The sequence below is a fragment of the Filicampus tigris genome, chromosome 5 (genome assembly GCF_054856515.1).
Source record: "Filicampus tigris isolate MCC_2025a chromosome 5, RoL_Ftig_1.0, whole genome shotgun sequence".
Lineage (NCBI taxonomy): Eukaryota > Metazoa > Chordata > Actinopteri > Syngnathiformes > Syngnathidae > Filicampus > Filicampus tigris.
Genome location: NC_141221.1, coordinates 8,056,610 through 8,083,530, shown reverse-complemented (window position 1 = coordinate 8,083,530; position 26,921 = coordinate 8,056,610). Strand labels below are relative to the sequence as shown.

At 39.6% G+C, this 26,921-nt stretch overlaps 2 protein-coding genes across 4 annotated transcripts; both read right to left on the bottom strand.

Annotated features, from left to right (window-relative positions):
* Nucleotides 1-1,970: 1,970 nt before the first annotated feature.
* On the bottom strand, nt 1,971-7,775 carry ptger4a (prostaglandin E receptor 4 (subtype EP4) a). Its single transcript, XM_086030514.1, has 2 exons — nt 6,219-7,775; nt 1,971-3,239 (listed from the first exon to the last, which is right to left on the bottom strand). Exons 1-2 carry the CDS (start codon nt 7,023-7,025, stop codon nt 2,697-2,699), a joined length of 1,350 nt encoding a protein of 449 aa, XP_085886640.1. The 5' UTR covers nt 7,026-7,775; the 3' UTR covers nt 1,971-2,696.
* On the bottom strand, nt 3,113-23,483 carry mrps27 (mitochondrial ribosomal protein S27). Of its 3 annotated transcripts, none has more exons than XM_086030518.1 (12): nt 23,348-23,483; nt 23,021-23,098; nt 21,955-22,025; nt 21,802-21,860; nt 20,342-20,456; nt 20,039-20,117; nt 19,579-19,694; nt 19,381-19,483; nt 18,647-18,789; nt 17,247-17,411; nt 15,711-15,964; nt 3,113-3,239 (listed from the first exon to the last, which is right to left on the bottom strand). In XM_086030518.1, exons 1-11 carry the CDS (start codon nt 23,418-23,420, stop codon nt 15,713-15,715), a joined length of 1,254 nt encoding a protein of 417 aa, XP_085886644.1. In that variant the 5' UTR covers nt 23,421-23,483; the 3' UTR covers nt 3,113-3,239; nt 15,711-15,712. The 3 variants fall into 3 exon arrangements, with proteins under 3 accessions (XP_085886644.1, XP_085886643.1, XP_085886641.1); XM_086030517.1 differs by lacking the exon at nt 3,113-3,239 and adding an exon at nt 11,707-11,830; XM_086030515.1 differs by lacking the exon at nt 3,113-3,239 and having other exon boundaries at nt 15,593-15,964.
* Nucleotides 23,484-26,921: the final 3,438 nt, after the last annotated feature.

The window sequence follows — 26,921 nt, the reverse complement described above, 5'->3', positions numbered from 1 at the left end:
AGTAGAGTATAAGTGACATTAAGGTGAAAAGGTAAGTTGGTTAAATGGTAAAAGGCTAAGCAGAATCTCAATTAAATCGCATTGTACAACATTATAAATGACCTGTATTTAAAAAATAAATAAATATAAAACACAACTAAGGTGCCTCTAGTGTGACTCTGAAGTCCATGTTTGACTTAGTAATTACTTTTATGCATGTATATTCATACAGTCAAATATTGAAATGGATATCCTTCGTTAAGATCACATATAACTATTGAGGAGATACCGTTGAGGCCAAAATTGTTCATAGCCTGGCAAACTTTTGACTTTCAAAGGGTGATTACGTGCATATGCGTTAGAATGCGCCAGATTTATGCAATGCGTTACAAAGATCTTTTCGAGTTGTGAAAAGATTGAGGAGAATCAAAATTGTCAGAAAAGATCAAAGTAAGGAATGAGTCACAAAATATGAAATACATTTTCAAAAAAACAACTCCAAGCATTTATAAGTTTCTTGTCATTTCCAAGTGTTTTTGTGATTCCAGTAAGTAATATGTTTGTTTGTTTGTTTTTAATGTATAAAACAAGCAAGGTGGAGTGCGCAAGTAAGATAATCAATTAAAAAATGTTTAAGAATGTATGAAAGGTACTTGTATTAGCAGTTAGTACAAATGATATACATAGATTTATTATAAATCATTACATTTGGAGATGGACTTCATATTTTCATGAATGTTTAGTCAGGTTGTTGCCTTTGGAGTTTGGATTGGCGAGAGATCTTCATTCAAAACATCATCTTTCACCACATCATCCATCTTGACTCACGTCCATCGCAAACGTGATAAAAACCCTTGAAAACTAAGCATAAACGCGCCACCGGCGGAAAAATATTCCCAGCAGTCACATGTAAATAATCAGGTGTCACAAACTGGAATCTTTTGTATCTTCAGATATTTGAAATGAAATGTTCACGTGGATTCTAGGACAGGCAAAAAAAAGGAACAGTTGCCATTCACCACAAAAATAAAAATGCACACTGCACATTAGTCATGGGGCTGAAATAACACGTCCTTTCAAAAAAAAAAAAAAAGGGGGTGTACAATACAATCCAAAACAAAGACAGCTCCCAGCAGGATCACGTTCGCTGCTGCTGCTTCTGCTGACCACAAATTCATGAATCAGCTGGTCCCAACTGTTATTTTGATGTCTGATCTCATCTAGTACAACTAAAAAACGCTCTCCAAAAATGATTGTCACAAGGTGGCCCAAATATAGGAAGGGTGTCTTTTCCCGTCGCTTGACTCACAAAGAAGTGGGTAATTTCTGTTGGAATAATATTGAATTTGCACGCAACAATAAAAGCAGAGATTAGTCAGGTGACCGAGAGGGAACGAACAGTTATTTCATCAAGGCCAATGGCAATGTATTGTTTTGATCATTGTTAGTTGATAATCAAGATTATGCAAGAATGACACTCCCCACTTCCGTGGAAACTGTGTGGATTTATGTTCACCCCGCCCTAGTGACCAATAGATACAGCTAACGGACACATTGATGGCCAAACGAACAAACACAAATACGGCACCCCAAAAGTAGCACAGAGCACTCGTGCTGCCTCACAGTGCTGGGATTTGCGGTTTCAATCTTGTCTATGTTCTCCCCGTTTGTGCGTGGATTTTTCAGTTACTATAACCTTCCTCCTACATTACAAAAAGAAGCATGTTACTCTAAATTGTTCATAGGTGAGAATGTTTTTTTTTTTTATATGTGCCTGCAATTGGCTGGCAACCGGTCAGAATTTCACCCAAAGTCAGTGGGGATAGGCTCCAGCTCACCCGCAACCCTAATGAGGGTAAGTGCTATAGGAAGTGGATATATGGCACTGCATGAGTTTTTGTTTTCATTTTTGTTCGACAAATGCATTTTCTCATTTTTGTCAGGAAGAAACTCCTTCACAAATATGCATACACATAAAAAAAAAAAATCACTTATCTTAGAGGAATGTTTATTTCAGTTTTTGCCATATCAGTCATGATGGAACTGTTTTCATCACCAAACCTAATGAAATCGCAGCAAGTTAATATACAAACAGACAAAACTACAATAAGTCACGATATTTAGTTAGAGGAATGTACCTTGTCTTTTTGTCAAAAAGAAACGGTTCTTCCTACCCCAGAATTCAAATGGTATAGGCCCCTCCTTCTCTTGCTAACATCTCAACCAGGAGCTAGCTCCTCGCAGACAAATGGACGGACAAACAAGCACATATGATTTTCCCTTTTTTGTCACGGAGTCAAGACAGGACCATTCCCCCACGCACCCCTGGTTCGGAATAAAAAAATGGTTTTATCCGATCATTCAAATGGTAGAGTCATGTAATTCCAATGCTAACACCTGAACCGGGAAGTAGCTGCTAGCTAACAAATGGACGGAAAAAGAGAAATGATTTTCCCTTATTGTCAGAGTCGATGCTGTTACATTTCATCGTAATAAAATTCAGTTTATAGCTCATTCGCATCAGAGTTTTGGAGTTGGTTTAACCATTTATAGGAAACTCTTTGAAATACTTGGAAATTCAGCATTCCAGACCTTCTAGCTGTGAGGCAACAGTACTCAAGTCTTCATTGTTAGCATTATTTTTCCTGACTGATTGCCTGTGAGATATGACTCACTTCTTCCTTCCACATGGCGTCCATATTAAAGTCAGTGCAAGTTCAGATGCATTTTTCCTCCATGGTTACCGAGCTGAGTGACACCTGTAAGCCGGGGTCCTTTGCTGGCGAAGCCTGGGGGCCCTTGATCACATGTCCACCTTCTGTCCTTGGGGCCGCATTACCCTGTTCGCAGGACGAAGTCCACGAGAGACTTTCCCCTTTGTGATTGTCACAGCAGCTCCCGGCGTGCGTCCTTCCCTGGGGGAGGTACAAGAAAGTCTGGGAGTTTATATCCGAAACGTTGTCGGACACCAGCAAGTGTGAGTCCCTCTTGGAGACGGCTGAGGAGAGCGGGCGGGCCGCGGCGTCCACGGATCGGAAGCTCCCGTGTTTACTCGTCTTCGGGCTCCTCGCACCCATCTTGCAGAAGAGGCACTTGATGTTCTCCACCAGCTGGCGGAAAACGGCCTTGCGCAGCAGGATGTAAATCCACGGGTCCAGGATGGGGTTGAAGGAGGCAAAGCGAATGGCCGTCAGGTCGGGGTTTTTGTCCAAGCGCAGTTCTACCTGAGGCTTGTAGAGTTGGTTCAGAAACACCTGAGCCTGCAAATAGAGAATGGAGAACTTCAAAATTCTGGGAAATGTAAGAAAGCAACCCATAAAGAGCTATGTGGGCCAAGTGGTGGAAGAACCATACCAGTAGATTGCACTCTGATGAAAAAATGATTTTTTTCATTTTAGAAGTTGGTAAAGATGTTTTTTTAAAAAACGTATGTGCGCTTAAGAGTACTAAGACAATTGCTGAATTCATGTGTGTAAATAAACTTTGAGTGTCATTATGTCCTTACTGCACTGATGATGCATTAGCGGCAAGCGGAGCATTGATGCAAGAGGGTAGTGTGGTCACAAAAAAAAAGGATGTGACTGTTTATCTTTGAGCGGTGACTCATTTGTAAAATTAATGTGCACAAATAAAGATCAGATTTCTACAAAGCTGTTTTTATTATGACAGTGTGACTTCCTGTTCACTGTAAAAAACACAACTTGTATTTTGTGGGGGCGGAAACAGTATTTTAAGTTGAAACAACTTTAAGGTATAAATTATTGACATTTATGGGAACAATGTTAGTTAGCACAACAAAGCAAGCAAGCCGTTTGCTCTGAAACCATTTAGTGAGTTGTTTTTTCTTAAATCTTTAAGCTGGGGGGACAATGCTAGGGGCACCAGTTCACTCCTTTATTTATTGCGAAATGCGGCAAAGCCAATTTGCACCACAGCAAAACTTTAAATATTTTATTGGATTGCCCAACTTTATCGAAATTTGTTGCAATGTTATTGAAATTTTGAGTTCACCCAACTTTTTTTTTTTTTTTTAACAGTGTTCCTGCTTCTGTTCATAGTGCTGCCTGGCAACATGTGTCCGCATAAAATGACCAGGAAAAAAAATCTGAGCAATAATTCATCTACATTGCAGTATGAACGCAATCCGTGTTTTTACTTTACTTGTGAATTATTATTATATTTTATTTATTATTTTTATCATCAGACTATTTGTTGTTGACTTTTTGTCATAGAGTGTATGGCAGGGGTGTTACCAGGATGCCAGGTGTGGGTGGGCATTAGTCTTACCTGGAGGGGCAAAAAAGTGCTACAACGCTCAAGTAGGTCGAAATCCAGCCTAGGGCTACTGCACCTTAAAACGTGTTTTGTTTTCTCCTTAATTGAGATAACTGTTATTGTGATTTGGGCTAAACAAATAAAAGTTGATTTGACTTAGAAGACATCCATAACTGAACAGTATGGACATGCAGGTGACAATGTTTTGTTTTTTTTGTTTTGTTTTAAGGTGAAAGAGGATGTAACAACACAAACAAATGTTAAAACTTAGAACACAACCATAATTGAACAGTATGGACATGCAGGTGACAGCGTTTTTTTTTGTTTTTTTTTGTTTGTACCATCAGAACTACATCTAGTTTTCTTTGGGTGGGCAGAGCGTGTCCGTGGGTGGGCACTGAACCACCCCTGCCCACCCTCTGGTAACGCCGCTGGTGTATGGAAAGATCAGTGACAACCATGGCCTAGAACTTAAATGGAGTGACCACAATAAAGTGAAACTGTGCTTAACTCAGAAAGTTCAATGTAAGAACAGGAAACGTATCTGCGTTTGGCTTCAACCGCAGTAGCATTGTTAAAAGTAGAACATTATGTTTACCATCATTGAAAACCAACTTGTTGTTCGTTTACGAATACTTTCGAGAATACAGTACATATTTGGACATATGCCAATGTTCCCACTATCAGGTACTTTACAGTTAAGGTGCCTTTGTGCAAGACCAAACTATCAATTATTTTGTGTGCTTGAAGGGTTTAAACCAAATTCCATGCCATAATATGTATTCAGGACAACTTATCTTTTGTATTACAGTGGATCCCCTCAAACTTGCAGTTCAGCATCCCCAGATTTTTTTTTTTTTTTTATTCATTAATATTATTTTGTTTGGTTTTTTTGGGAGCCAGTCAACCCTCGTTTTTTGTGAGTAACGCTTATTGCAGGATTATGAGCGATTTTTGAAGAATTTGATGGGTTTAAAAAACAAATAAACCCATTTTCCTTCATAATGCAATTTCAATGGGCATCATTTATATGCAAGTTTTCACTAGTTGAGGCGTCCCTATCCTGTATTTTGAATATTTTATGTCCATCCTTTGTATATAGTACTTGTCCTCACGAGGGTCGTAGGTGAGCAGGAGCCTATGCCAGCTGACTTTGGTGCAGGAACCGGGGTACACTCAGGACTGGATGCCAGCCATTTGCAGGACACATATAGACAACCAACCACTCAGACTCACATTTGCAGCCCGATATTAACAATGTAGAGTCTTCATTGAACCTCACATGCATATTTTTGCAAAGCCGGGGGAAGCTGGAGTACTCTGCACGCACCTGAGCTGAGTTTCAAATCCAGGACCCCTCGACTGCAAGGCAGACATGCTAACCACTGTGCTGCCCTAATATTTCACAACTTGATCTACATTCGTATCAAGCCACCTTTCCATATTAACTTATTTACTTTTACACTTATTGACACTTACTTAAGCACAAATGTGTTGGTTGTTTGTCAATGTGTGCCCTGCGATTGGCTGGCAACCCGTTCTGGGTGCTGCCCGATGACAGCTGACCTCCACTTACAACTACCAAAAGTGTCTCGATTTGTATTATTTGCTAATAGGATAGGAACATCTGCGATTGACAGGTTGCCATGGCAAACAAGTCATGAGAGATCATCGGGAGTAGTGCAGGAAATGATCACATTTCACGTTAGTTGTTTAAAAATGATCTACAGATACATTATATATCTATGTTCATCTATCTATGCCAGGACATATGTCTATATTGACAAGCAGAATAATGAAATGCTCTTCAGTTAGATGGCAGAAGGTACAATAAACCACGCGCAGTTCACCTGCTGCCACTCATACAGTAGAATAAGTCTTAGTTTCCTGCGAGTATATCAGCGTCGTGTCCTACGTCCTACGATTCGTAAAGTGTGCGTAAAGGCGCAGGGGGGCCAACTCACAACAAGCGGAATGGAGCAGATGAGCACCACTGCCGAGGTGCCTATGAGCAGGATGACCATCTGGATCTCGGCACCGGCCAGTCGTCCGAAACTTCGGCTTCTCTTGCGCGAGTCCACGTTGCCGCGACTCAGGTCGGTGCCCAGCGACGTCCTGCGCATGTAGCGCCGGTGCATGCGGATGAGAGCCCCGCACACCAGCACGTTACACAGCACCGTGGCCAGGATGAGCACCGAGCTGAAGCCCGCGTACATGAAGTTAAACGCCGCGTCGCTCGCCTCGTTGCTCCGCCACTCCAGGAAGCACCAGGTCTGCGGGTACTGCTTCTGGACGCGGCCGAATCCCAGCACGGGCAGCGCGCAGAACAGCGCGTTGGACACGTAGATGGCCACGAGGGTCAAACCGGCTAATTTCTGGTCCACGTAGTCGTTGTAGAAGTACGCGTGGTTGATTGCCAGGTACCTCTCCACGGACATGGCGCAGATGATGCTGAGGCCGGCCAGGGAGAAGAAGATGAGGGTGAAGCCGAAGTACTGACACAGGGGCTCCCCGCCGGGCCAGGCGCCCTTCACGTAGGTGGCGATGGTGACCGGGCTGGCCAGCAGCGTGCCGAGGAGGTCGGTGACGGCCAGGCCGCACACCAGCGTGTAGAAGGTCGTCTCCTTCTGCTCCTTGCGAGACTTGCACAGCACCGCGATGGCGATGACGTTGCCCACCACCCCGAAGATGAACATGATGGACGGGATGGTGGGGATCATGGGACGGCCCGGCATGGACTGCTCGCTCGTCGTGCTCTCTGTGCTCTCCATCCTCCGGATGCTCCAGTCTTACTTATGTGCGAACTTTCTCCGCGCGCCGGAACCTCCGCTCAGGGGAAGAACACCTCGGTGACATTGTTAAAAGTTCTGAAGCAGGAGTCAAGAGTTGCCAGAGAAGAGACGAGCATCCGTGGTGAGAAACCCAGCAGGAATGAGAGATGATGTCAAGCTCCACACTGTGGTGACTTCATTCAAACACTCGAGTCCCTCCTACTTGGGCTTCTCTCACAGTAATCATGTCAAAAGTTTTAGAACACCTCCCGCAGTGGAAGGAAGTACGGTTTTTTTCCTTCTCATTTTTAACATTAACATCTTGCTAAATTGAACTAAATGTTGAAAGATGGTACAAAAAACGATGTACAGTACAATTAATAGTGCCTTTAGTGTACTAATCAATACATGAAACGATGCAAACTAATTCCGCATTTACAATATCAAGTGTCACGTAATATGAACTGTATTCATTTACCTTTCTTCACCATATTTGGTTTAGACAATTTGTTCTAATCTCCGATCCTTTTCATTCAGTTTTTGTGCTTTCATGTAGACATGTCTGATTTTTCTAAAATCTCATAACAAAAATTGTAATGTATTTTTATTTGTTTACCTCTTTCGATATTTGGTTCATTCATTTACTGTAAATGAAAAAACATAGTGTCAACTATTTTTTTTTTTTTTAAATGTTGTGTTTTATTAGTTTGGTTTAAGTAATAGAAGTACACCAATATGTGATTAGTGTTGAGTATTGAAATTAGCATATTTTACACGCACACATTTAATTTGTTTATACAATACAAAATGTAAATACAAATGTAATAGAATGCGAAACAAGAATATTTTACTCAGCAACAGATTGTCTATTTCATTAAATAATGTGTACATCAATTATAATAAAATGACATTTAAAAAATTGGAATGAAAATTTAACAAAAGAAACCAATTTTACATATTAATTTACATTTTATGAAGTAACAATCAGATAAATTCATTATAAATAATACAATTAACGTCGGAATGAATTTTCTACTGTATTTAAAAAAAAACGTAAACTCTTCATTGAGAAATAAAATGTGTGTTTTAAAAGTCAAATGTGGCCCTTGTACACAAAATTTGCACAATGCTGTTCCAGTGATGGCTTGTGGAGTTTTTGCCAGGTTTTCAGTACATTGAAAAACGTGTTGTGTTGAATTTACTCAATTTTATTTATTTAAACACAACCTTTTTTTCGGTGTATAATCAAAAAAGCAAAGAAAAAGCAAAACAGACTTAATCATCAGGTCTCGCAGGAGGTCACGCGGCACGACAACAGTTCATTTTCCGAGCTTTGCCGCGACCCGTTTTGTGGTGTTTTTTTTCCAAAAGGTTCGACTGACTTTAGACTGTGCCACTGAGCGATACTCTTGTTACTTTCATGTTCTACTTGACTTGTTGCAACACAGAGCACTACACAGTTGAGTGAATGAATTACCTACATTAGTCTCATGTAATGCGATGCATTGGACGTGTTGGATATATTTATTCATGAGGCACTTCACCTGACATCATCTTAGCCACAAACGCCTCATTTACCGCCGGTGAAAGACTGACGCTCTCGTACGTGCCCGTCCTCGCGCAAAATAAACGACCTCAGCCATCAATGTCACTCTGCTTACTGTACTTGCGCGGGGCTGAGTACTACTTTCACTTTTAACAAGTCAACAAGCAGCCAGAAAAAAAAAAAAAAAATGACAGTTGCAACTGGCGCCTTATCGGCGCTGACAAACAAAGTAGCTTGTTAAAGCTTGTTCAATGTTTTTTTTTTTTTTGGGGGGGGTGAGGGTACGCAAATGGCCGACCAGATGTGAGAAGCAGCAAACATACTGTATACTACATCTTATAAAACACTCCGATGTATACATGTGTGTATATAAATGGGCACAGGTGCATAAATTAACCCAAATAGCAATACAACAAAACACATTAGAAACCAGATGTGTAATGCCACAATAAAGTATGCTAAGCATGCTTAGCTAGTTACATTCTGTTTGCAGGTGAAAGGACAAACAAATGTGCGATTGCTTGTGAAACACACCAATTTACAATGCATATAAAAAGTCTACACACCCCTGTTCAAACGCCAAGTTCCCGTGACATGATAGATGAGATCAAGAAAAATCATTTCAAAACGTGTTCCTCCATGATGTGATCTATGAGCAGCGCGAGAAAAATCTTTTTGATGAAAACAAATAACTGAGATAATGTGGTTGCAGAAATGTGCACACCCTCTTACAACTGTCGAGATGTTCAGAATTGAAACTCATAATTAGTTAATTGGGGGTCAGCACACACCTGCCACCACCTAACGCACCGCTGATTAACTCCAAATAACGTTCTGATGTTCTAGTAGGCTTTTCCTGACATTTTTGTAGCCACACCTTAACACAAGCTATAGTTGGCAGAGAGCTTTCACAGCATCAGAGGGATCTTATTCTTAAAAGGTATTAATCAGAAGAAGGGTACAAAACAATTTCCAAGGCATTAAATATACCACTGAGCACAGTGACAGCGGTCACCATGAAGTGGAGAAAATATGGCCAAGAATAATTCCAACAAAATCGATGAAAAGACAAGTAGAAAATTGGTTAGGCAGGCTGCCAAGAGGCCGACAGCAACACCAAAGGAGCTGAGGAATTTCTGGCAGGTACTGGTCGTTCATTAATCTATATGACACAACAATCTAAAGTTAGCTTTATATGTCTGGGCTATGGGGTAGGGTGGCAAGCATCATCTTTCAATAAAAACACACACACACACACAATTAAAATCTCCCAATGCATGTGGGAAAATGGTGGGGGTGTGGTTAAATTAGACAATGGTGGGTTTGTGCAAGATAAGCAGAGCTGCATTAAATTTTCTCGGATTCACAGATTAGCATTTAATAACAGCCTTCAGTTTCTGATAAACGGCACTCATGGCTCCGTAAAGTTAAGGTCAAAAGCCAGTGTGCGCCCCATGTCCACAAATTAGGGGGCGCAAAAACCTTACATGTCCAGACTACCACGTTAATTTGCTTCTTGGACTTTTTAGACCACAGTTGCCGCTAAAGCGTTTAGTGGCCCTGATGCTAAATCGCCTGTTAATGTGCTACTAAAGCAGATTATTTGTGTCTCCTGCTGGAGGCCTTCCACATCCTTCCCTCAGCTTGCAGAAGAACATGTTGGCCCCGGAGTGGCACTGCCTGACGTCATCACACTGATTGAGGCGGCGCGCTTGGAAACACATTTGTTGTGTTCTTTGTTGCCAGGTTCAAACCAGGGAAAAATGAATCCTTTGTTTGAAAAACTATTAAGTGAAATATTTTTGGGCACGTCACTAGGTATATGCTGTAGTGGGAAGCAAATACCGGTAGGTCTAAAAACTTTGTTACTCTTCTTCAGTAGATTTTTATTTTTAATGTATTTGTACTTTGACTATTTATTTTACTGAGGTATTTTTTACTTTTACTCCCTATACATTTGAACATCGATATCTGCATTTTCAGAATCTGTACTTATTTACTTTAACTAATAAATGAGTCAAATCATCACTATTGCTTTCAGCAGAATCTTTTTATACACAAGAATCTGTACTTATAGTTAAGTGCGATGTTTAAGTACTTTTGCCCTCTCGGGGTGTAGGCGCCTGTATGGTGCTGTACGTGCCACTGGCAAAAAAAACCAAAACAAGTTTTTTCTTTTCCAAACATGATTGTTACGTAATTTGGGTGTATGAGCGAAATAGCATATGATGTCAGAATCCTGCGCATGCACCGTACGCCTGTCTCGTTTTGAGCCTCTGCAGAATGCGCCGAAAGCAGATTTGTCTGATTAGGCCTTTTAAGAATGCACTTTTTCCTGGATTTGTGTGTGGCAGTCAGATAACCTTCGGCATGCTCGCACTACTTACAGTAGAGTTGAAGAAAAAAAAAAAAAAGTCGTAATCATTGTTCCTGTCCGTAGCACCCAACAATCACGAGCTTTTATCCTGCTATGTTTTGTATTGTTGTGAATGAGATGAAAACATCCCGTTTTATATCCTGTGCTGCACAATTACTACCGGTACATTGTATCATGTGGAGGTTTTGTTGCCTTGGCTGTAATAATACAACATTTGGTTTAAAAAAAAAATAAAAAAAATAAAAAAAGGCTACAGGTGTTAAGTCACTAATGTACTGCCAAATTTCGGTTAACGCTTCTTGTTGACGCTGTGAGTCATTTCCCTCCGAGTGTACGTTTGTTTGGGTTTTGAAACTAGGTGTGAACTGACGCTTTATCACCTGATATCAAGTTTTGCCCACGGGGGTTTTAACAGCGGGGAAAAAAACATCGTCGTCATCATGCAGCCGAAGAGTATAACATTATCTATCAAGGCAGGCACAGACAAGCCCGCTTTCCCGACAGGTTTTAAGAGGGCAACGTGTGCACGTAAGAACCCGCATTTTGGCATCTTCAGTGTCTGACAGCATTTGAATAGAGACACAGACATCTTGTCCTCAAATTTAAATGCGTCCTTTTCTGGGAAACACTGGTGAGTTGAGTACAACTTGTTTTTAATTCTCAACAGGCATAAATGAAGAAGGTGGAACAGACTCACAGGCGTCTTTCATTAAACTCAAATTTAAAGAGGGCATATTATGAAAATTGACTTTTTAATGGCTTGTATGCAAATACAGCGGTGCCTTGAGGTCCGAGTTTAATTTGCTCCGTGACCACACTTTGCAACTCAAATCTTTTCCTCTTGAAAGGAATGTAAACCTCATTCATCCATTCAAGCCCCCCCTGCAAAAAAAAACATTTTATGTGTCTTAATAATTGCCCTCTGTAATAATGTACTTCATAAAAACATACACTGATTACATAAAATATATAGGAATAAACAGTAGCTTTTGTAATTCAATGGGCATTAACGTGCACAATTAGTAAGTCACAGTAATAGTCTTTCTGCACAGAGGATAAAGAATACTGTCAGTTGCTTGTGTAGAAAGTGGAATGTGAGAAGGACACGACTGCAAAATAGGAACAATGCTCTTATCAAAGAGCATCCCGTGGTAAGACGCTGAGCCCTTGGGACAAATTATAATAACAATGAATTTGAAATGAAATGAGCAATTGTGATGTCACTTTTTAGTCGACAGAAGTGACAAAAAGTCCGCCCCCAGAGATGGCTAAAATCGGGTGGATTTTGCTGCCTAACTCATATTCCCCAAACACAATATTAATCAGACTGCCATGTTTAGAATAGTGAAGGTGAACATATTATTGCAAAGAATTTTAGGGGCTTGATTTCCCTTTTAAGAATATCAAAAAAAATTTAAGCAATTGTCCGAACTAAACTCTTAATGCTTGTATATGAGTATATCTGGCTAATATACAAGAGATACTGTAAATAAATGCTAGAAAGAGGTAAAAAAAAAAAATTGTGCTTCTACATTACGTGGTATTCAGTCTATTGTTATCATACTAGATATATTTGTCTGCTCTAGTCGATTTAATGATAACATCCATGTATGTGATAATAGTCAACATAACAAAATGCAAAATCAGCATTTTGCATGTCAACTGTTTAGACTGACAATAAGTTCCACACGATGTCGACATGAAAACAGAAACGGCACAAGTGTTTTACGCAGATTATTTACATGGGGCAAATGTCAAACTGGATTTGCTGCAAATGCTTTCATGTTTATCGTCAACATCTGATGTGCCGGACAGTAAGTCAACACTTACCGAGATAACTGATGGTGTCAGTGGAGAACACTTCTGGTGGAACTATTTAAGCTCCTGTGCATGCGCATGTAAGTGCTTACGATAACCCTAATGTGTGTTAATTATTAACTCAACTCCACATTGTTTTTTTTGTTGTTTTTTTAGACACCTGCATGACCGCAGGCTTTTGTGGTGGGGGAAAAAAAAAACACGATGGATAAACAATCTGTTCCGTGACACTGTTAGAAATTACAAAGTTGTTATTTCTTTTTCTTTTTTTTTTTTAAATATCTTGATGGCAGTTTTGTGATGCTGTTCAGTACTGATTAGCTGTCCGAAATCCAACAACCAGTGTAACGAATTGTATTCTCGTCAGCTTGTCAACCTTCAAGTGAAGTTTGTCATCATTTTTTCCTTTTCCTCCAATCTCATGAAATGTTTGCAAACCAGTGTATCCTAGAGAAAAAAAAAAAAGACATAATTTGGGACATAGATGTGACCCTCCAAAACACAAAGCGCACCCCAAAATAAGTGTGTGTGTGTGTATGTGTACGTGTATATATATATATACACATATATACACATATAGATATATATTTTTTTTTATTTGTATTTTTTGTAGTTTGTATATAATAAAATCGATGGAAAATTTACTTGCTCGTTTTTCTTCTGCTTATTGCTTAAAAAAACGAACGAAAAAACAAGTTCGATTTAAATTCGACATGAACAACCACCATGTTGACCCACTGTTATCTCGAGGCAATGAGTTCATTTGTACCTTCAGTTTGGTCATCAGTGTTCCTTAAGATCTCCAAATGTTCTGACTGACTGTTCCTGGAAAAGGGGTGTACTTGCACTCTTTTGAAAAAATTATGATTAAATTATGAAATTCCAATCAAGTGCAGTCACCTGGTGAGTCATTGGATTTAGTGGTAGTGCTACTCCTTCAGGTCAGTAGGACGTGCACAAACATTACTCCCAAAACCAGATCTCCTCTTAAACAACTGACAGATGGTAAATGATTATTTTGTATGAATCGACAAGTTAACAAGCAACACTATTAGAAAATGTGCGCACAAAAAACACAAAATAAACTTTTAAGCATCTATGATGCCATACAAATAACATGGACGGTTTTCAAGAGCACACAAATGAAGGAGACAGCATCCAAATCGAATTAGGAAATGATAGATTATGTGTGACTTAATGAGCAATGCACGGCCGGCTGTCAGAACAAATGCTGTACTCGTTCGTCCCCTTGCAGTCAAACAGGCAGACAAATTAAAGGCTATTTGCAATCTGTTTACAAGGGTAAATATGAAGCCGTTAACCTTGATGAGTAATGAAATATCCCGTGGCCGTTTGGCACATTTTGCAATCCAAAAAATCCTGACGAGGAACTTTTGTTTGTGTTTGTATGGCAATAAATGTGCACGCAAGTGATTTTTGTGGTCATCAAGTCCCGTGAAGAGAACATGATGTTCGTCCTCAAAAGCGAGTGAAGAAAAAAAAATGCTGTGATAAGGACGTGCCGGTTCTCTGGTTAATATCTCCAACCAGCAGGAATATCAACTGGCAAATACAATTTCCTGCAGCGGTGAAGGTCTCACAGTAGCACGGATCCGCTTTCCAAGCTGCACTGATAAAAACATCCTCTTTCTTATATTTATTTTGTTGAAATAAAGTTTTCTCTACTTCCTTCAAGGCCCACATCCTTTAGCAGTTGAGCCAATGTCCTCTTTTATTTTCTATATTCTTGTGCAAGGGTGTTAAGTCAACATTCTAAATCATTATTTGTCCATCTTTAAATGACAATACAAACACAAAAAAAACAGAACATAAGGGTACCAACTATGTACATTATCAGTCAGATTTTTTTTTTCACCATGTACCGCCTGAATTAGCTCTCCAAGCACCAACATAGCTAATATTTTTGCAAGCAAATATACCACCATTATGTAGAGTTAGAACATTAACACTGCACTGAAATATAGGGGGAACTGTACTTAAAGAGGAAGTCAACGCAAACATATTTTTTTCCAGAATATGTTCTATGAAGGCCCACTAGTCTAAACACGACATTCTGATTAATATTGCGTTTGTGGAATATTGTCCACTATCTGCCAAGGAAAAAAAAAAAAAAAAAAAAAACACTCAATCATGCGAGTGAAGGTTCGTATCTAGAAAAAACACTGTTCATGAGCCTACTTGACATTTGCTTGAGGACAAAAATGTGAACAAGATGTTAACAAGAGATTGACTTGTATCGGATCTAAGCGATAAGATGGTGAAAGTGTGCTCTTTGGGACATAATTTTGATTCCTTATCAGTTATCAGTGTTCAAGCAAAAAAAAAAAAAATCCACGACAATAAAACGGTTGCATCTGGATTCATATCTGTTGTGGACTCCACAAACTCTAAATTATTGGATAATGTTTTTTTTCAACCCATCCAGCCACCCCCGCCCCCCTGGAGATGTATTATCTGGCCACATCTAAACAGCATTACACATGAAGTCAAGCGCTTCATGTTTTTATACGGGTAGCGTCGGCTTTTCTACAAAACAGTATACACCTCACCACGATATAATGCATTCATTGTGTTTAACGCTCATAACTGAATTCCTTTGCCAGCAAAGAATCCCCTTTCTTCAGATTAGTTATCAGCAAATTCTTCAGCGCAATAACCCTTTCTTTCCCCCTGTGAGAAAACTCCCCAACAAATGCGCGAACAGGAAAAGGAATGGGAGGATGTGATCCCAACGTTCCCTTTTTTTTTCTTTTTTTTGCTCACAAGAGTTCACACAACGACAAGACTTGCACAACTGAAGCCAAGTCATTTGATTTGCTTTTAATTTTAGACTTAGCCCAAATGATGAAAAAAAACAATAATAATAAAAAACAAAAACATGTACAATATTAACACAGACTAAGTGATAGCTGCAGTGTAGAACCTTTAAGCCTGTTGCTGGAGCGCCGCCTTGGCAGCGAGTCGCTCCTGCTTCTCCTCTTCGGCCTTCCTCCTGGTCTCCTGCTCCCTCTGGATCAGCTGCTTCCTCTCGGCCTCCCACGCCCCCAGCAGGGTCTCGTACTGATCCAGGTCTGGTCTCTCCACCGAGGGCAGCAGATGTTGGACCAGACCGCTTGCCAACGTACGGAAGTCGGACGCGTCGACTTTTCCCTGAGTCTCGAGCTGGCTGATCATTGCCTGGAAAGACGCACGATTCATTAGGCTGGGTTTGCACTGCAGGTCCAAGTGCCCAATACCAACTTGACGCCTCTTTTCAATATATTTGACTCTTGTCTATTTCCATGTGCAGTTATATTGGCACTTTTCCAATGTGGATTTACATTCACGGGGCACATAAAAGAGTCTGCATGCCCAGACGCCCAATGTGCATGAAAATAATTATCCACAAATAAAACAAATAGCATTTCATTTACTTGATCTGGACTTACTCTACCTATTGAGGGTAACCTGACCTCCACATTACGCCACTGGCTGCCACTGGCCAATACTTTTCTTATTTAACGGTTGACACACCGCTAATGCAGCATATTAAGGCAATATTCATTTGCCTGTACTTTTTCTGTAGTTTAGATTCAAAGCAGGTGTTTCTTTTAATGTGTTAATTATTTTTACTTGGGCAGGAGTGGGTGTATATACAACACCGATCAGTGTAACTCGATGTCAAAGGAGCGCGTGTTTACACTGCACATTTCTGATAAGACTCTGATTTTTATCCAAAAGGTAAGTGGAGCTGCAGCGTGGACAGTGTTATCGGCCTTGAGCATCTCCTTCTGTGGCGTCTCCAATAAAACCACAACAAGTTGCTCGAGTTGATGCTCAGAAGCAAAAGACTTGTCCGCAAGAAATAATATTCAAGGATAATAATTATTTAAAATAATTAAAGACATAAATCAGCAAATTTACTGATACCCTTTTAGGGGGCAGTCTGGAGCCCTGAGATGTGTTGGATATGTTGCTAAGTTAAGAAACTTAATACACTTGCTTTCGTCACACCACAGTCCCATCACCATGGTAACTAAAACCGTAAAGGGCATTTGCACGAGACAGATCCGCCCCCCAAAAACTGTGTGATTTAAACCGAGTGGATATTAAGTGGTGTAATTCTTTATCTTTGTTGCATCTCTCGACAGAAGAATGTCAGAGACCTTTTATGAGACCTGGGAACAGTGTTAAATTATGACACCACTATTTATTACAACAGGTTCACCTGTTTTGTGAAGCTGAGTCACGATTAGTCGTTATTTGAGCCTTGAACAAATGTGATGTCATTTTCAGTTGAAAGTGGCAAAACGGCCTCCATTGAGTTGGACTGCGTTGGACAAAAACGGGTGGATTTTACTGCTATTAGGGCTGCACAGAATATATTGTGTAAAAAAAAAAAAAAAAAAAATTGAAATTAAAAAAAGGAAAATAAAAAAAATTGGATTGACTTCCTCTTAAGGAACAAATTCTATCCCACCTTGAATTTGCTGTCATACTCAGAAAGCTTTTCTCTCTCCGCCTGGTCATCTTCATCAATTTCTTCCTTTCGTTCTTCCTCCCCTGCCGACTCCTCTCCCGACGAATCAGACGAGTCGGATGAGGTCGAGGACAGCCCGTGCAGCACGCCCTCTACAAAAGCCAACTGAAATGAACAACAATAATGCATTTATCCTCCAGGACCTGCTAAGACACAAACGTATTAAGATACAGTTAGCCGCGTGTGATATTTGACAGGTGACCTCCGCGTCTTAATGCAATCTTAGCGCTGACCTGAGGCGCTGGGACCTAATGTCGACACATGTCCTGTGGTGATACGTGCACCCTCGCCATTATTACCTGTCACAGCGTGTTTGGCCTATTGTGTCAGGGATGCTTACAGACACATCGGGCGCTCTGGCCCTCTTCAAGATCTTGTTAGAATAAGGCTGGATTATCAAAATGGACCTGACTGTGTGATGATGAAAATGTGATAATGTGTGTGTGTGTTCCCTCTCAGTTGATGAATTCATCATCACCAGATGAGGATGTTGTTTGGGAAGCTGAACAAAAGAATTAAGAGTGCATTCTGGGTTAAATTTGACCTAAGATATCATTTGTAATACAATGACTTGTATTATTATGAATGGCACTACTGTTGTTGCTATGGCGACCCCAGATGTTCAACTTTAGTGGTCTTTAATGCCGGGTTGAGTTTTCTTTTAATTCAATTCATCCAAAAATATCACACAGTCACTCCTCATTTGGCTTTCATTCTAACATCATTCACTCAAAACTGAATCTCGATTTGAAATTTGGTGTGTATAAACGATGACTGTCTTGTGCGTGACTGTCACAACAATGATGAGTATTGATATTTTCTCAATCATAAAAATGTTGCTTTTTCTTTAAATTTTAATCAAAATTAAAACAAGTTGCAAAGGGGTGTGGACAAAAAGTACTGTTCTGCATTCGAACAGAAAATGGAGGGCTTTCTGCACACTTTCAAATCATACAAAAATTTCCTGTCCTGTTTTAAATATGGTTGAGTCATCTCCTTGCTGTCCACATAGTCAAAAGTATTTGTGTATCCACTATTATTGCATTTCCCGAATCCCAACTGTTCCATACTAACAATGTCATCTGTTATGACCTCATTTACATTTATAAACTGTATAAGGCATACAAATAGATGGAAAAGGCTAAAGGCTAAAAATGTATGGAAAACTAGAGTGGGATTCAGCAGAGGAAAAAATACAATAAAATAAAAATGCATTTGTGTTGTTTGCTCATCCATTTTTTTTAGTTAGTAGCCATTTCCTGGTTTGCAAAGACGATGACGGGGCTAAAACATTTTTTTATTCTGTGGTATTCTGTGCCTGAAACATGTTGAGTCCTTACCGAGTCTTTGGTCAGTTTGACATCAGCGGGCAAGGCAGCGACGCTTTCCAAGACAGCCAGTGCACGACTCATGTATCCTCGCTCCCAGAAGACGGGCATGCCTTTGAACACAGCATGGATGCCCTTCTCCATCTCCACCTTGCCTGGAGAACACAACACACGTCAACACACAAAGAGCTGTTTGGAGTATCTGACAGAGGGAAAAAAAACTAAACAAAGGGAGCCACAAAATCCTTTTGACATCGAGGTGAGCATAAACTGCGTAATATCGATGGTGTCGGGGAGTAAATAATCACTTTTCGGGAGAACCCAAAAATGGCATTTTTGTTAAAGCATTAATATTGTATAATCAAACAGCGCAAACTATTTAAAACACTTTTAGGTCAATACGTTGTAAAGTAGCACCCACAGATGTGGATTAACCAATAGTATAGATTTGTGAAAAAATATCAAATTCACCAAATTGTAAGATACCAGTAGGTTTACATTGTTTTTGTTGTTGTGTTACATGTATGTATAGGATGCTATTGTGTGTTGCATTTAAGACATCAATGAACAGCTACAGAGAAGATGAAGGGTTATTTCACCATAAAACTAAAACCTTTTAAAGGTTCCTTTCAAATAAAATGTTCAAAGTCTGAGTTTAAGGAAGTACATGTGACATCATCATGGTGGAAATGTTTTGTTTCCTCCAGTCAGCAAAAGCCCAAAACAAGCTCCTCTTATATGCTCACCTAGCAGAACGTTTCCCAGGAAGCGAGCTGTGAAGCCTACACTGTTGTCTTGCATGAGGCCGCAGATAAGCAGAGACGCTCCCAGCGCTCGCTCCTGCGACACCTGAGCACACATGCATGCCTGACGTCACTCAAGAAGAGACCCCCTTTTTGTTTTTGTTTTTTGTAACAACGGCTTCACTGCTTTGTTGCACTCACAGTGAGCTGAGGTCTGGTTGCTAGGTAACTGGCCAGAGTGTACAGAGACAGGATCTGTGTGGACGGAAGGTCAAAGGCCTCCTGGAGCATCAACTCCTCCACCACGGAGGTCGCGCCTGGAAATGGATTCAGCACAACAAAAGGAGCTTTTAGCAATGATATGTAAACATTGTAGCCCTTAACCCAAGGGGTGGGCACATTTTTAAGCTCAAGCGTTACATTTGATTTTTAAAACTGTTCATTTATTGATTAGTTTTTTAAAAAAAAAAATATTACCAATAAAACATGTATATAAAATATGTCAATTAATGATTAATTTTACCAAGACAATTTGGACAACGCTATGTTTCAAACTTTGTAAGGCCAGTTTTAGCGAAGGTCATTTGTCCTTCCTGTAGGGGTCCCAATTTTTTTTTTTTTTTAATTTGTGCAACAGTACAATGCAATCTCAACAGCTTACTCTTGAAGTCATCATCCTTCAGGTAAGAATCGATGAGCAGGTTGAAAGTGAAGTTGTCTGGGAAGATTCCATACTGGACCTACAAGAAACACACTTTGATGTCCATTTCTTCCCTTCCACACAATATTACACTTGACTAAAATATGATATCAAAGTTTTGATTTATCGATGCGTTTATTATTGTGGTTGTGTATAAATGCACTGTATCATACATACTGAGCGATTGTAATATATTATTCAATGTTATGTGTGTGGCTAACTTCCGCTTGTGAGCCATTTGAAATGACACAACAAAGTGTGCACCTTGTTTCGAAGCGTGTGCAGGGCCTTGTCTCTGGCGCCATATTTCAGACACTGCCTGATCCAACTGTGAACGGTCCAGTCTCGAAGGTACCAACAATTTGGACTGTGACGGAACCTAGGCGGAGGACAAAGTAGGTATGGTGATATGATAATAATCACAAAGTAGGTATGGTGATATGATACAGAATGAAGAGCTGTGTCTGCACAAGCAGATGTTAAATCAACTAAAAATTCTAAGCCTGACAACAGACCCTGCATATGTATCCAGCACCAACAAGAATTACAATCAGTAGACCTCTGCTAAGGCACTTAAGGGAATCTTACACCGTCACAGATGGATAATGCTGGAATTTCATTCCTACAATTCATACATCATGTAATAATTATTTTTGTATTGTTATTTTTAGCTTGATAATAAATACAATTGCTGTCCTGTGAAAAACATGTGCAATTTTGTCGTCTTTTTTTTAAATTTTTTTTTTAATTTTCACATTAATGAGATATCTGTAATGCGGAAACCCCATTAAAGTAAAAATTTAAAAAAAATGTAAAAACATTGATATAAATGTTTTTCACTAGACATCGATGATATACTGAGACAAAAACAAGCATGAGGTGACAAAAATGGAGGCCAGGGGGTTCACTTGAATTATTTCCTAACTTTTAAGTATTCTTTAACAGGTTCTCTAAATGCACTTTTTGCATGAAACAAGATTTACAAGCAGCTATAATTTGGTATTATTTCCAAAGAAATTAAGGGGGAATTTTCACCCATCCATCCATTCTCTCTAGAGCTTGTCCTTATTAGGTTTGCCTGTGCGCTGAAGGCTATCTGAGTTGACTTTGGGTGAGAGGGCATACACTCCGGACTGATCGAACAGCCAATCACAGGGCCCATACAGACAACAATTCACACTCACTTTCACACTAATGGAAAATGTTGAGTCTTCAGTAAACCAAGATTAAAACCCACAATTTCCTGACTAAAAGGCATGGTAAGTGCTAGTTTACCACGCTGCTGACGGTATTTTCAGCACTGTAAATGATCTATTGTAATATATGCAAAAGTAAAAAATATCAATTTTCATCTTTTGCCAACCCTCCAAAAATGTTTTATGGAAATCAGATAAGTAGTGTCAGTGTAATCCAGTTAACTAACAAAATGTGGTATTTACACAACCATCTTAGCAATGGTAAATATTATTTAATTGTTTATTTCAGCCCGCTGTCCATCAGAACGCATATGAACAGAGCATGTGAACAATCGTGTAACGTTCTAAATGTCCTAATCAGATTTCCAGTGGAAGGAATTAACAGGAAAGGTGGGAACAAAGTAAAGCATGTGAGTGAGAGAAAAGCAAAGCAGACAACGCAAACAGACAATACATTCCAGGAAAACACAGAAAAAAAAATCTGGCAAAAGCACAGCTGTGAATTTGACAGCACCAGATTTGACTGACTTGTAAAGGTAGTACTCGGCTTGATCCACCTCCTCTCGGCATGATATATTGTCTACAAACTGGAAATCAAATACACACAAATTAAGCCAATGAAAGCCAACCTAATTATAACTTCAAATATGAAATGTATAAATGATAAATGTCAAAACTCACCTGTGACACAGTGAGGGAGCTAACAGGAAGATTCCTCTCATATGTCCTGTCCATGTTGTTGGCCAGCAAAGCTTCAAGTTTTTGTGTTTTTTTAAATAAAACAACAACAAATTAATATTGGGTCTTATAATATTGGGACAATTTCTAACTGTCAACCAAAAATCAACAGTTTGCAAATGTATTTATCCTTTTTTGTTATATAATTGGAGTCCATGCTGACGCACACAATGACAAAAGCGGAGCTACACTCCCACCTTGTGGTCATTCCAAGTCCTGCTAAACCATACAACAAATGTGATACACAGTGGTTAAGAAATCGCACACCACTGTTCAAATGCCAGGTTTTTGTAATAATAAATGAGACCCACGTAAATTATTAAAAAAATGTTTCCACCACTAGAGTCATGTGACTCTCACAACTTTATTGTAAGCTTTCATTTAATCTATTTGAGAGGGTAAGTGAAAAGCTATCCATCTGTCCGTCTTCTTTTAATCGTATCCTGTTCAGGTAACAAAAGCCTATCCCAGCCGACTTGGATAAAAGGCAGAAAATGAAGAAAAAAATATATATAATAATTTATTTATTATTTATTTATTTATTAATATATGTATACCTTATTATATTGTGTGAGCTAATTCAACTTTGACACCAGACAGTAAATTACATGTGCTCATTAAGAGTGGTCAGTTAGCTACATACAGATTGAATATGAACCTAGAAAGTGAATATTGTGCAGAGTCGGCAAACATGGAAACTGTTATGAGCCATTAAACTTATGACATCGTTCTGATTTGATCTTTACTTATCTCAAACAATTCGTAAGTAAGCGAAGTGTTAGGTTCAAGTAGGACCAGAAGGAAACCAAAGCTGATCTTGTCCTGCCCCCTCGTTACAATCCAAATAATTACCAATAACAATGTGTTTCTCTCAGAGACCTATGAACTAAATAAAAGATAACAGTAGTCAAAATTGACTTGACTGCTTGACATAACAGTCACTTTGTTGGCTAATATGTATGACATGCATAAGCTCTAGACACTGAATGGAAACTTTTATTGTTCTTACCCAAATTCTGAGGATCTTTTTCTCTTGCCTCCCACAAGGTGGTGTCTGAATAAGCTGCTGAAAGTAACCATCTTCTGGCTGCAGACACACATTGTTTTACTATTAACACAGAGTTGAAAAGGGCACTTTTGCCACCTTTGCAATGAAAGACAAATACAGATGGACTGACACTGCTGTTAGCTGCAGCTAGCTAAAAAAAATGCAGCGGACATTTAGCTCTTATTGATTCAACGTCTAAAAAAACAGGACACAATTCCAGTTCACATCATAATACAAACTCACCGCATGAAACATCAGTGTATTAAAGGCACTTAAAAGAATACCCACCTGACACAGACGCAGATAAACGTTGAACTTTGACAGCTGCAGTCATGCAGCGTCTCAAAACGGAGGCTGCCATCTTTGGACGATACCACTACTACTAACTTGGAGCGAAGGGGTGGAAGAATAAATGGGACTTCCGGTTTAAACCAATATTGACTCCTTTCTGAAAAGACAATCATTCACGGGAGTGTTAGACTATAATAGAAAATCGTATATAGTTATTCACTAGAAGCAATGTTAGGCCAAAAAAAAATTTTTAAAAAGAAAGAAAAAAGAAAAAGAATAGAATAAGTACAGTTACAGCACATTTGAATCCACCGGCTGTATTCATACTTTTTTTTTTTCATTTGTGCAGATAAACGTAAACAAACGTGTCTCACTAAAACTTGTATGTACCTTTTGTTTGTCTCATTTCGTAAATTGTCACGCAATGGTTAAGAAAATTATACTCAATTGACGGACGGACGGATGAATAGATAGATAGATAGATAGATAGATAGATAGATAGATAGATAGATAGATAGATAGATAGATAGATAGATAGATAGATAGATAGATAGATAGATAGATAGATAGATAGATAGATAGATAGATAGATAGATAGATAGATAGATAGATACTTTATTCATCCTGCTAGAAGCAGTAGTACTATCTATCACTATTATCATCATCTGTTGCAGATTGTCTCTTTATTCAAGTCTGTTGTATAAGAGACATTAGTGTAACTGCGTATTTGGATGAGTCACCTCCAGGAGAATTGACTAAATGTCAATAGAGGGAGCTGTGTACATGAAGAAAAGACTAGACTTGAAAATGCAATGCAGGGTTCACTGTTATGTCTCGATGGCTTCCTGAATAATTTCAGGAAATGAAAATTATCTAATCATGTGACTTTCTACTCTTTTATCTTACTACACTTGTCTTGTTTTTTTTTACACGTTTCTTGCATAGTGGGCCTTTGACTCAGTGAACCATGAAGCACTCGCAGGCCCTTGGCTATAAATATCCAGTGCAGCAACTCTTTGGCTGTGTGTCAACGGAGGTGACAGGTTGAATCAGGGGTGGGGACGCTTTAGTTAAACAAAACATGGAAGACTTTCAGCACCCTCTCGCTTGCATGCCGACCGCCAAAAACAGGAAGCTCTTACCTGCATAGCACACAAGTCAAAGGAAATCAATGTTTGGAAGAACAAAAGGTAAATACAGCTCAAGGCAATTTTACATAATAGCATTTAGTCAACAACATACATAGAGTGACAAACTAGAGTACTGTTTATATTAGAAGCATTGAGGTGCCATTAAGGAGAAAAGCTTAATTCTTTCTTCTTCATCGTCACCTGCATAAACAGTTCCAGTCGGGATTCTGCCCACTCATAGCACTGAAACAGCACTCCTCAAAATCACTGGTCATGGCGGCTGATTATGGGCTCATCATCATCCTCATTCTCCTTGACGCTGACTGCTGTCTTCGATACCGTCTGCCACACCATTCTCTTCAAGAGATTCTCTTCCATTGACATCACCCACACTCGGTTGAACTTGTCCTCATCTTACCTCTCCTACCACACTCAGTTCATCCAATTCAAATACTTCAAATCCAGCCCCTCCTTTGTTACTTCAGGTGTGCCCCAGGGATCAGTCCTGGGGTCCCTCCTCTTCATCATCCACCTCCTACCCAATATTTTCTGTGACTTTAAGATTCACTACCATTGCTTTGCGGATGACACCCACCTCAAGATTACCACTCGTCCACTTTATCACCCACCTCCCTTACTGATTGTATCTCCGAAATAAAAACCTACCAAACCAAAAACCTCCTGAAAGTAAACAGTCCCAAAACTGAGGTTCTCCTCATTGGCATTAAATCCACTCGTTCCAAAACTGACAGCTTTTCCCTTATCTTCAGCAACTTCTCGGGGCTGACTTCAGTCCTGTTGGCAGTTTATCTCATTTGCATGCAGCATAACAGCTAAATGCCGTTTCACCATGTTTGCTTTGAGTCTGCAGACCTCAGAGCCCCACTTGGTTTACAGTATATTCAATAAACATTTCTTTAATGTATTCAGGACCAAAACCATTCAGTGATTTATAGACCAGTAGTGTAATTTTAAAATCTCTTCTATAGCTGACTGGGAGCCAGTGTAGCACATTTAGGGTTGGAGTAATCGGCTCTGATTTCTTTGTTCTGGTCAGAACCTGTGTTACATCATTCAGATTGCAAAAAGATGTTCTCCAGTTTGCCTTCCCTCCGAATCTCTCCAGATTGAAACGTGTAGGTGAGGAAAGCAAAGGAGGATGTGAGAACTTCCTCAAACTGTTTGCAGTTTCACCTTGTGGAGCACAGTGGTCGACAGTGTGTGGAAAAGAGAAGCTGCTCTTCTGCATTTCATCTGATGAGAAAAGGTGGTAACAAGGTGCTTACCCGGAAGGAACATTGGGGGACATTTTTGTTTGGCATCTATTAAACATATCAACGGTGTACCTTCATTCTGTTTATAACGTGTCCTTCATGAACAGGGATTATTATTTTGTCACAGTCCTGTCCTGACTGGAGTAAAAGAACACATGTCACAGGCTGACTCCATGCGACACAGATGTGATGTTGTTCTCTCAAATAGAAATTCATTTTTGGTACATTTTTCTTCATTTTGGGGTGAATAGAATAAACAGTGTTCCCAATGCATTTGTTTGTACCGGTATATGGAAATGAACTATATGATGAGGATTTATGCTTTACCCACAGTCACTGCAATTATTCTCAACATGACTGTACATAAATTTGAATATAAACTCAAAATAATACTGTTTCTAAGTCAGTATTTATTCACGTTATCCACCCTCAGTTCATGTTGCACCCATTGCAAGGATCCACAGCTGATGGAAGGCCACTAATTATAGTTGACAAGACATTGAATGAGAACGTTTAAATCAGGTGTGTCGCAGCAGAGAGAGATGTAAAACACCCAGGTAAACCGGCACTCAAGGAACAGGATTGAAGAGCTCTGGTCAAGACTGAGCTTCCTTTCTGGTTCTGGAGGTTCGCCATTCACAATGATCTGCCTGTTATCGGCAGTGGTGAGGATGACGATGGTGGTGTTGGGAGCGTAGCAGTACCCACGTCATTGCTGTCATCACGGGATTATTACAGTTGTTGATACTGCTGTTGTTGTGCCCATTGTTTGCTTGTCCCCCACTGGTGTTCAACCCCTCTTTCCTGTTTTCTCTCTTATCTATCCTCATTCCCTCTGCTCTCGGAGCATGTGTTGTGCTTGAGGTTTCTTCCTCAAAGGGAGGTTTTCCTTGCCTTTGTTGCCAAGTGTGTATGGGGTTGGGTTAGTAATCTTAAATACATTTATAATGAATGAGGACTTTTGTCCCTGACCTGCTCAACGTGTAAAAGGTCATTGAGATCATTTTTGTGGTGAATTAGAGCTATACATGTACAATTGACTTCAATATTGACTCAATAAAACTAAATACAACTAAAGGAAAATAAAACTGATGAGTCTAATAGGATTTAGTTCAGAAACTGACAGGTGCCGTAATTATTCCATTGCAGCCGGTGTCAACTCCATTG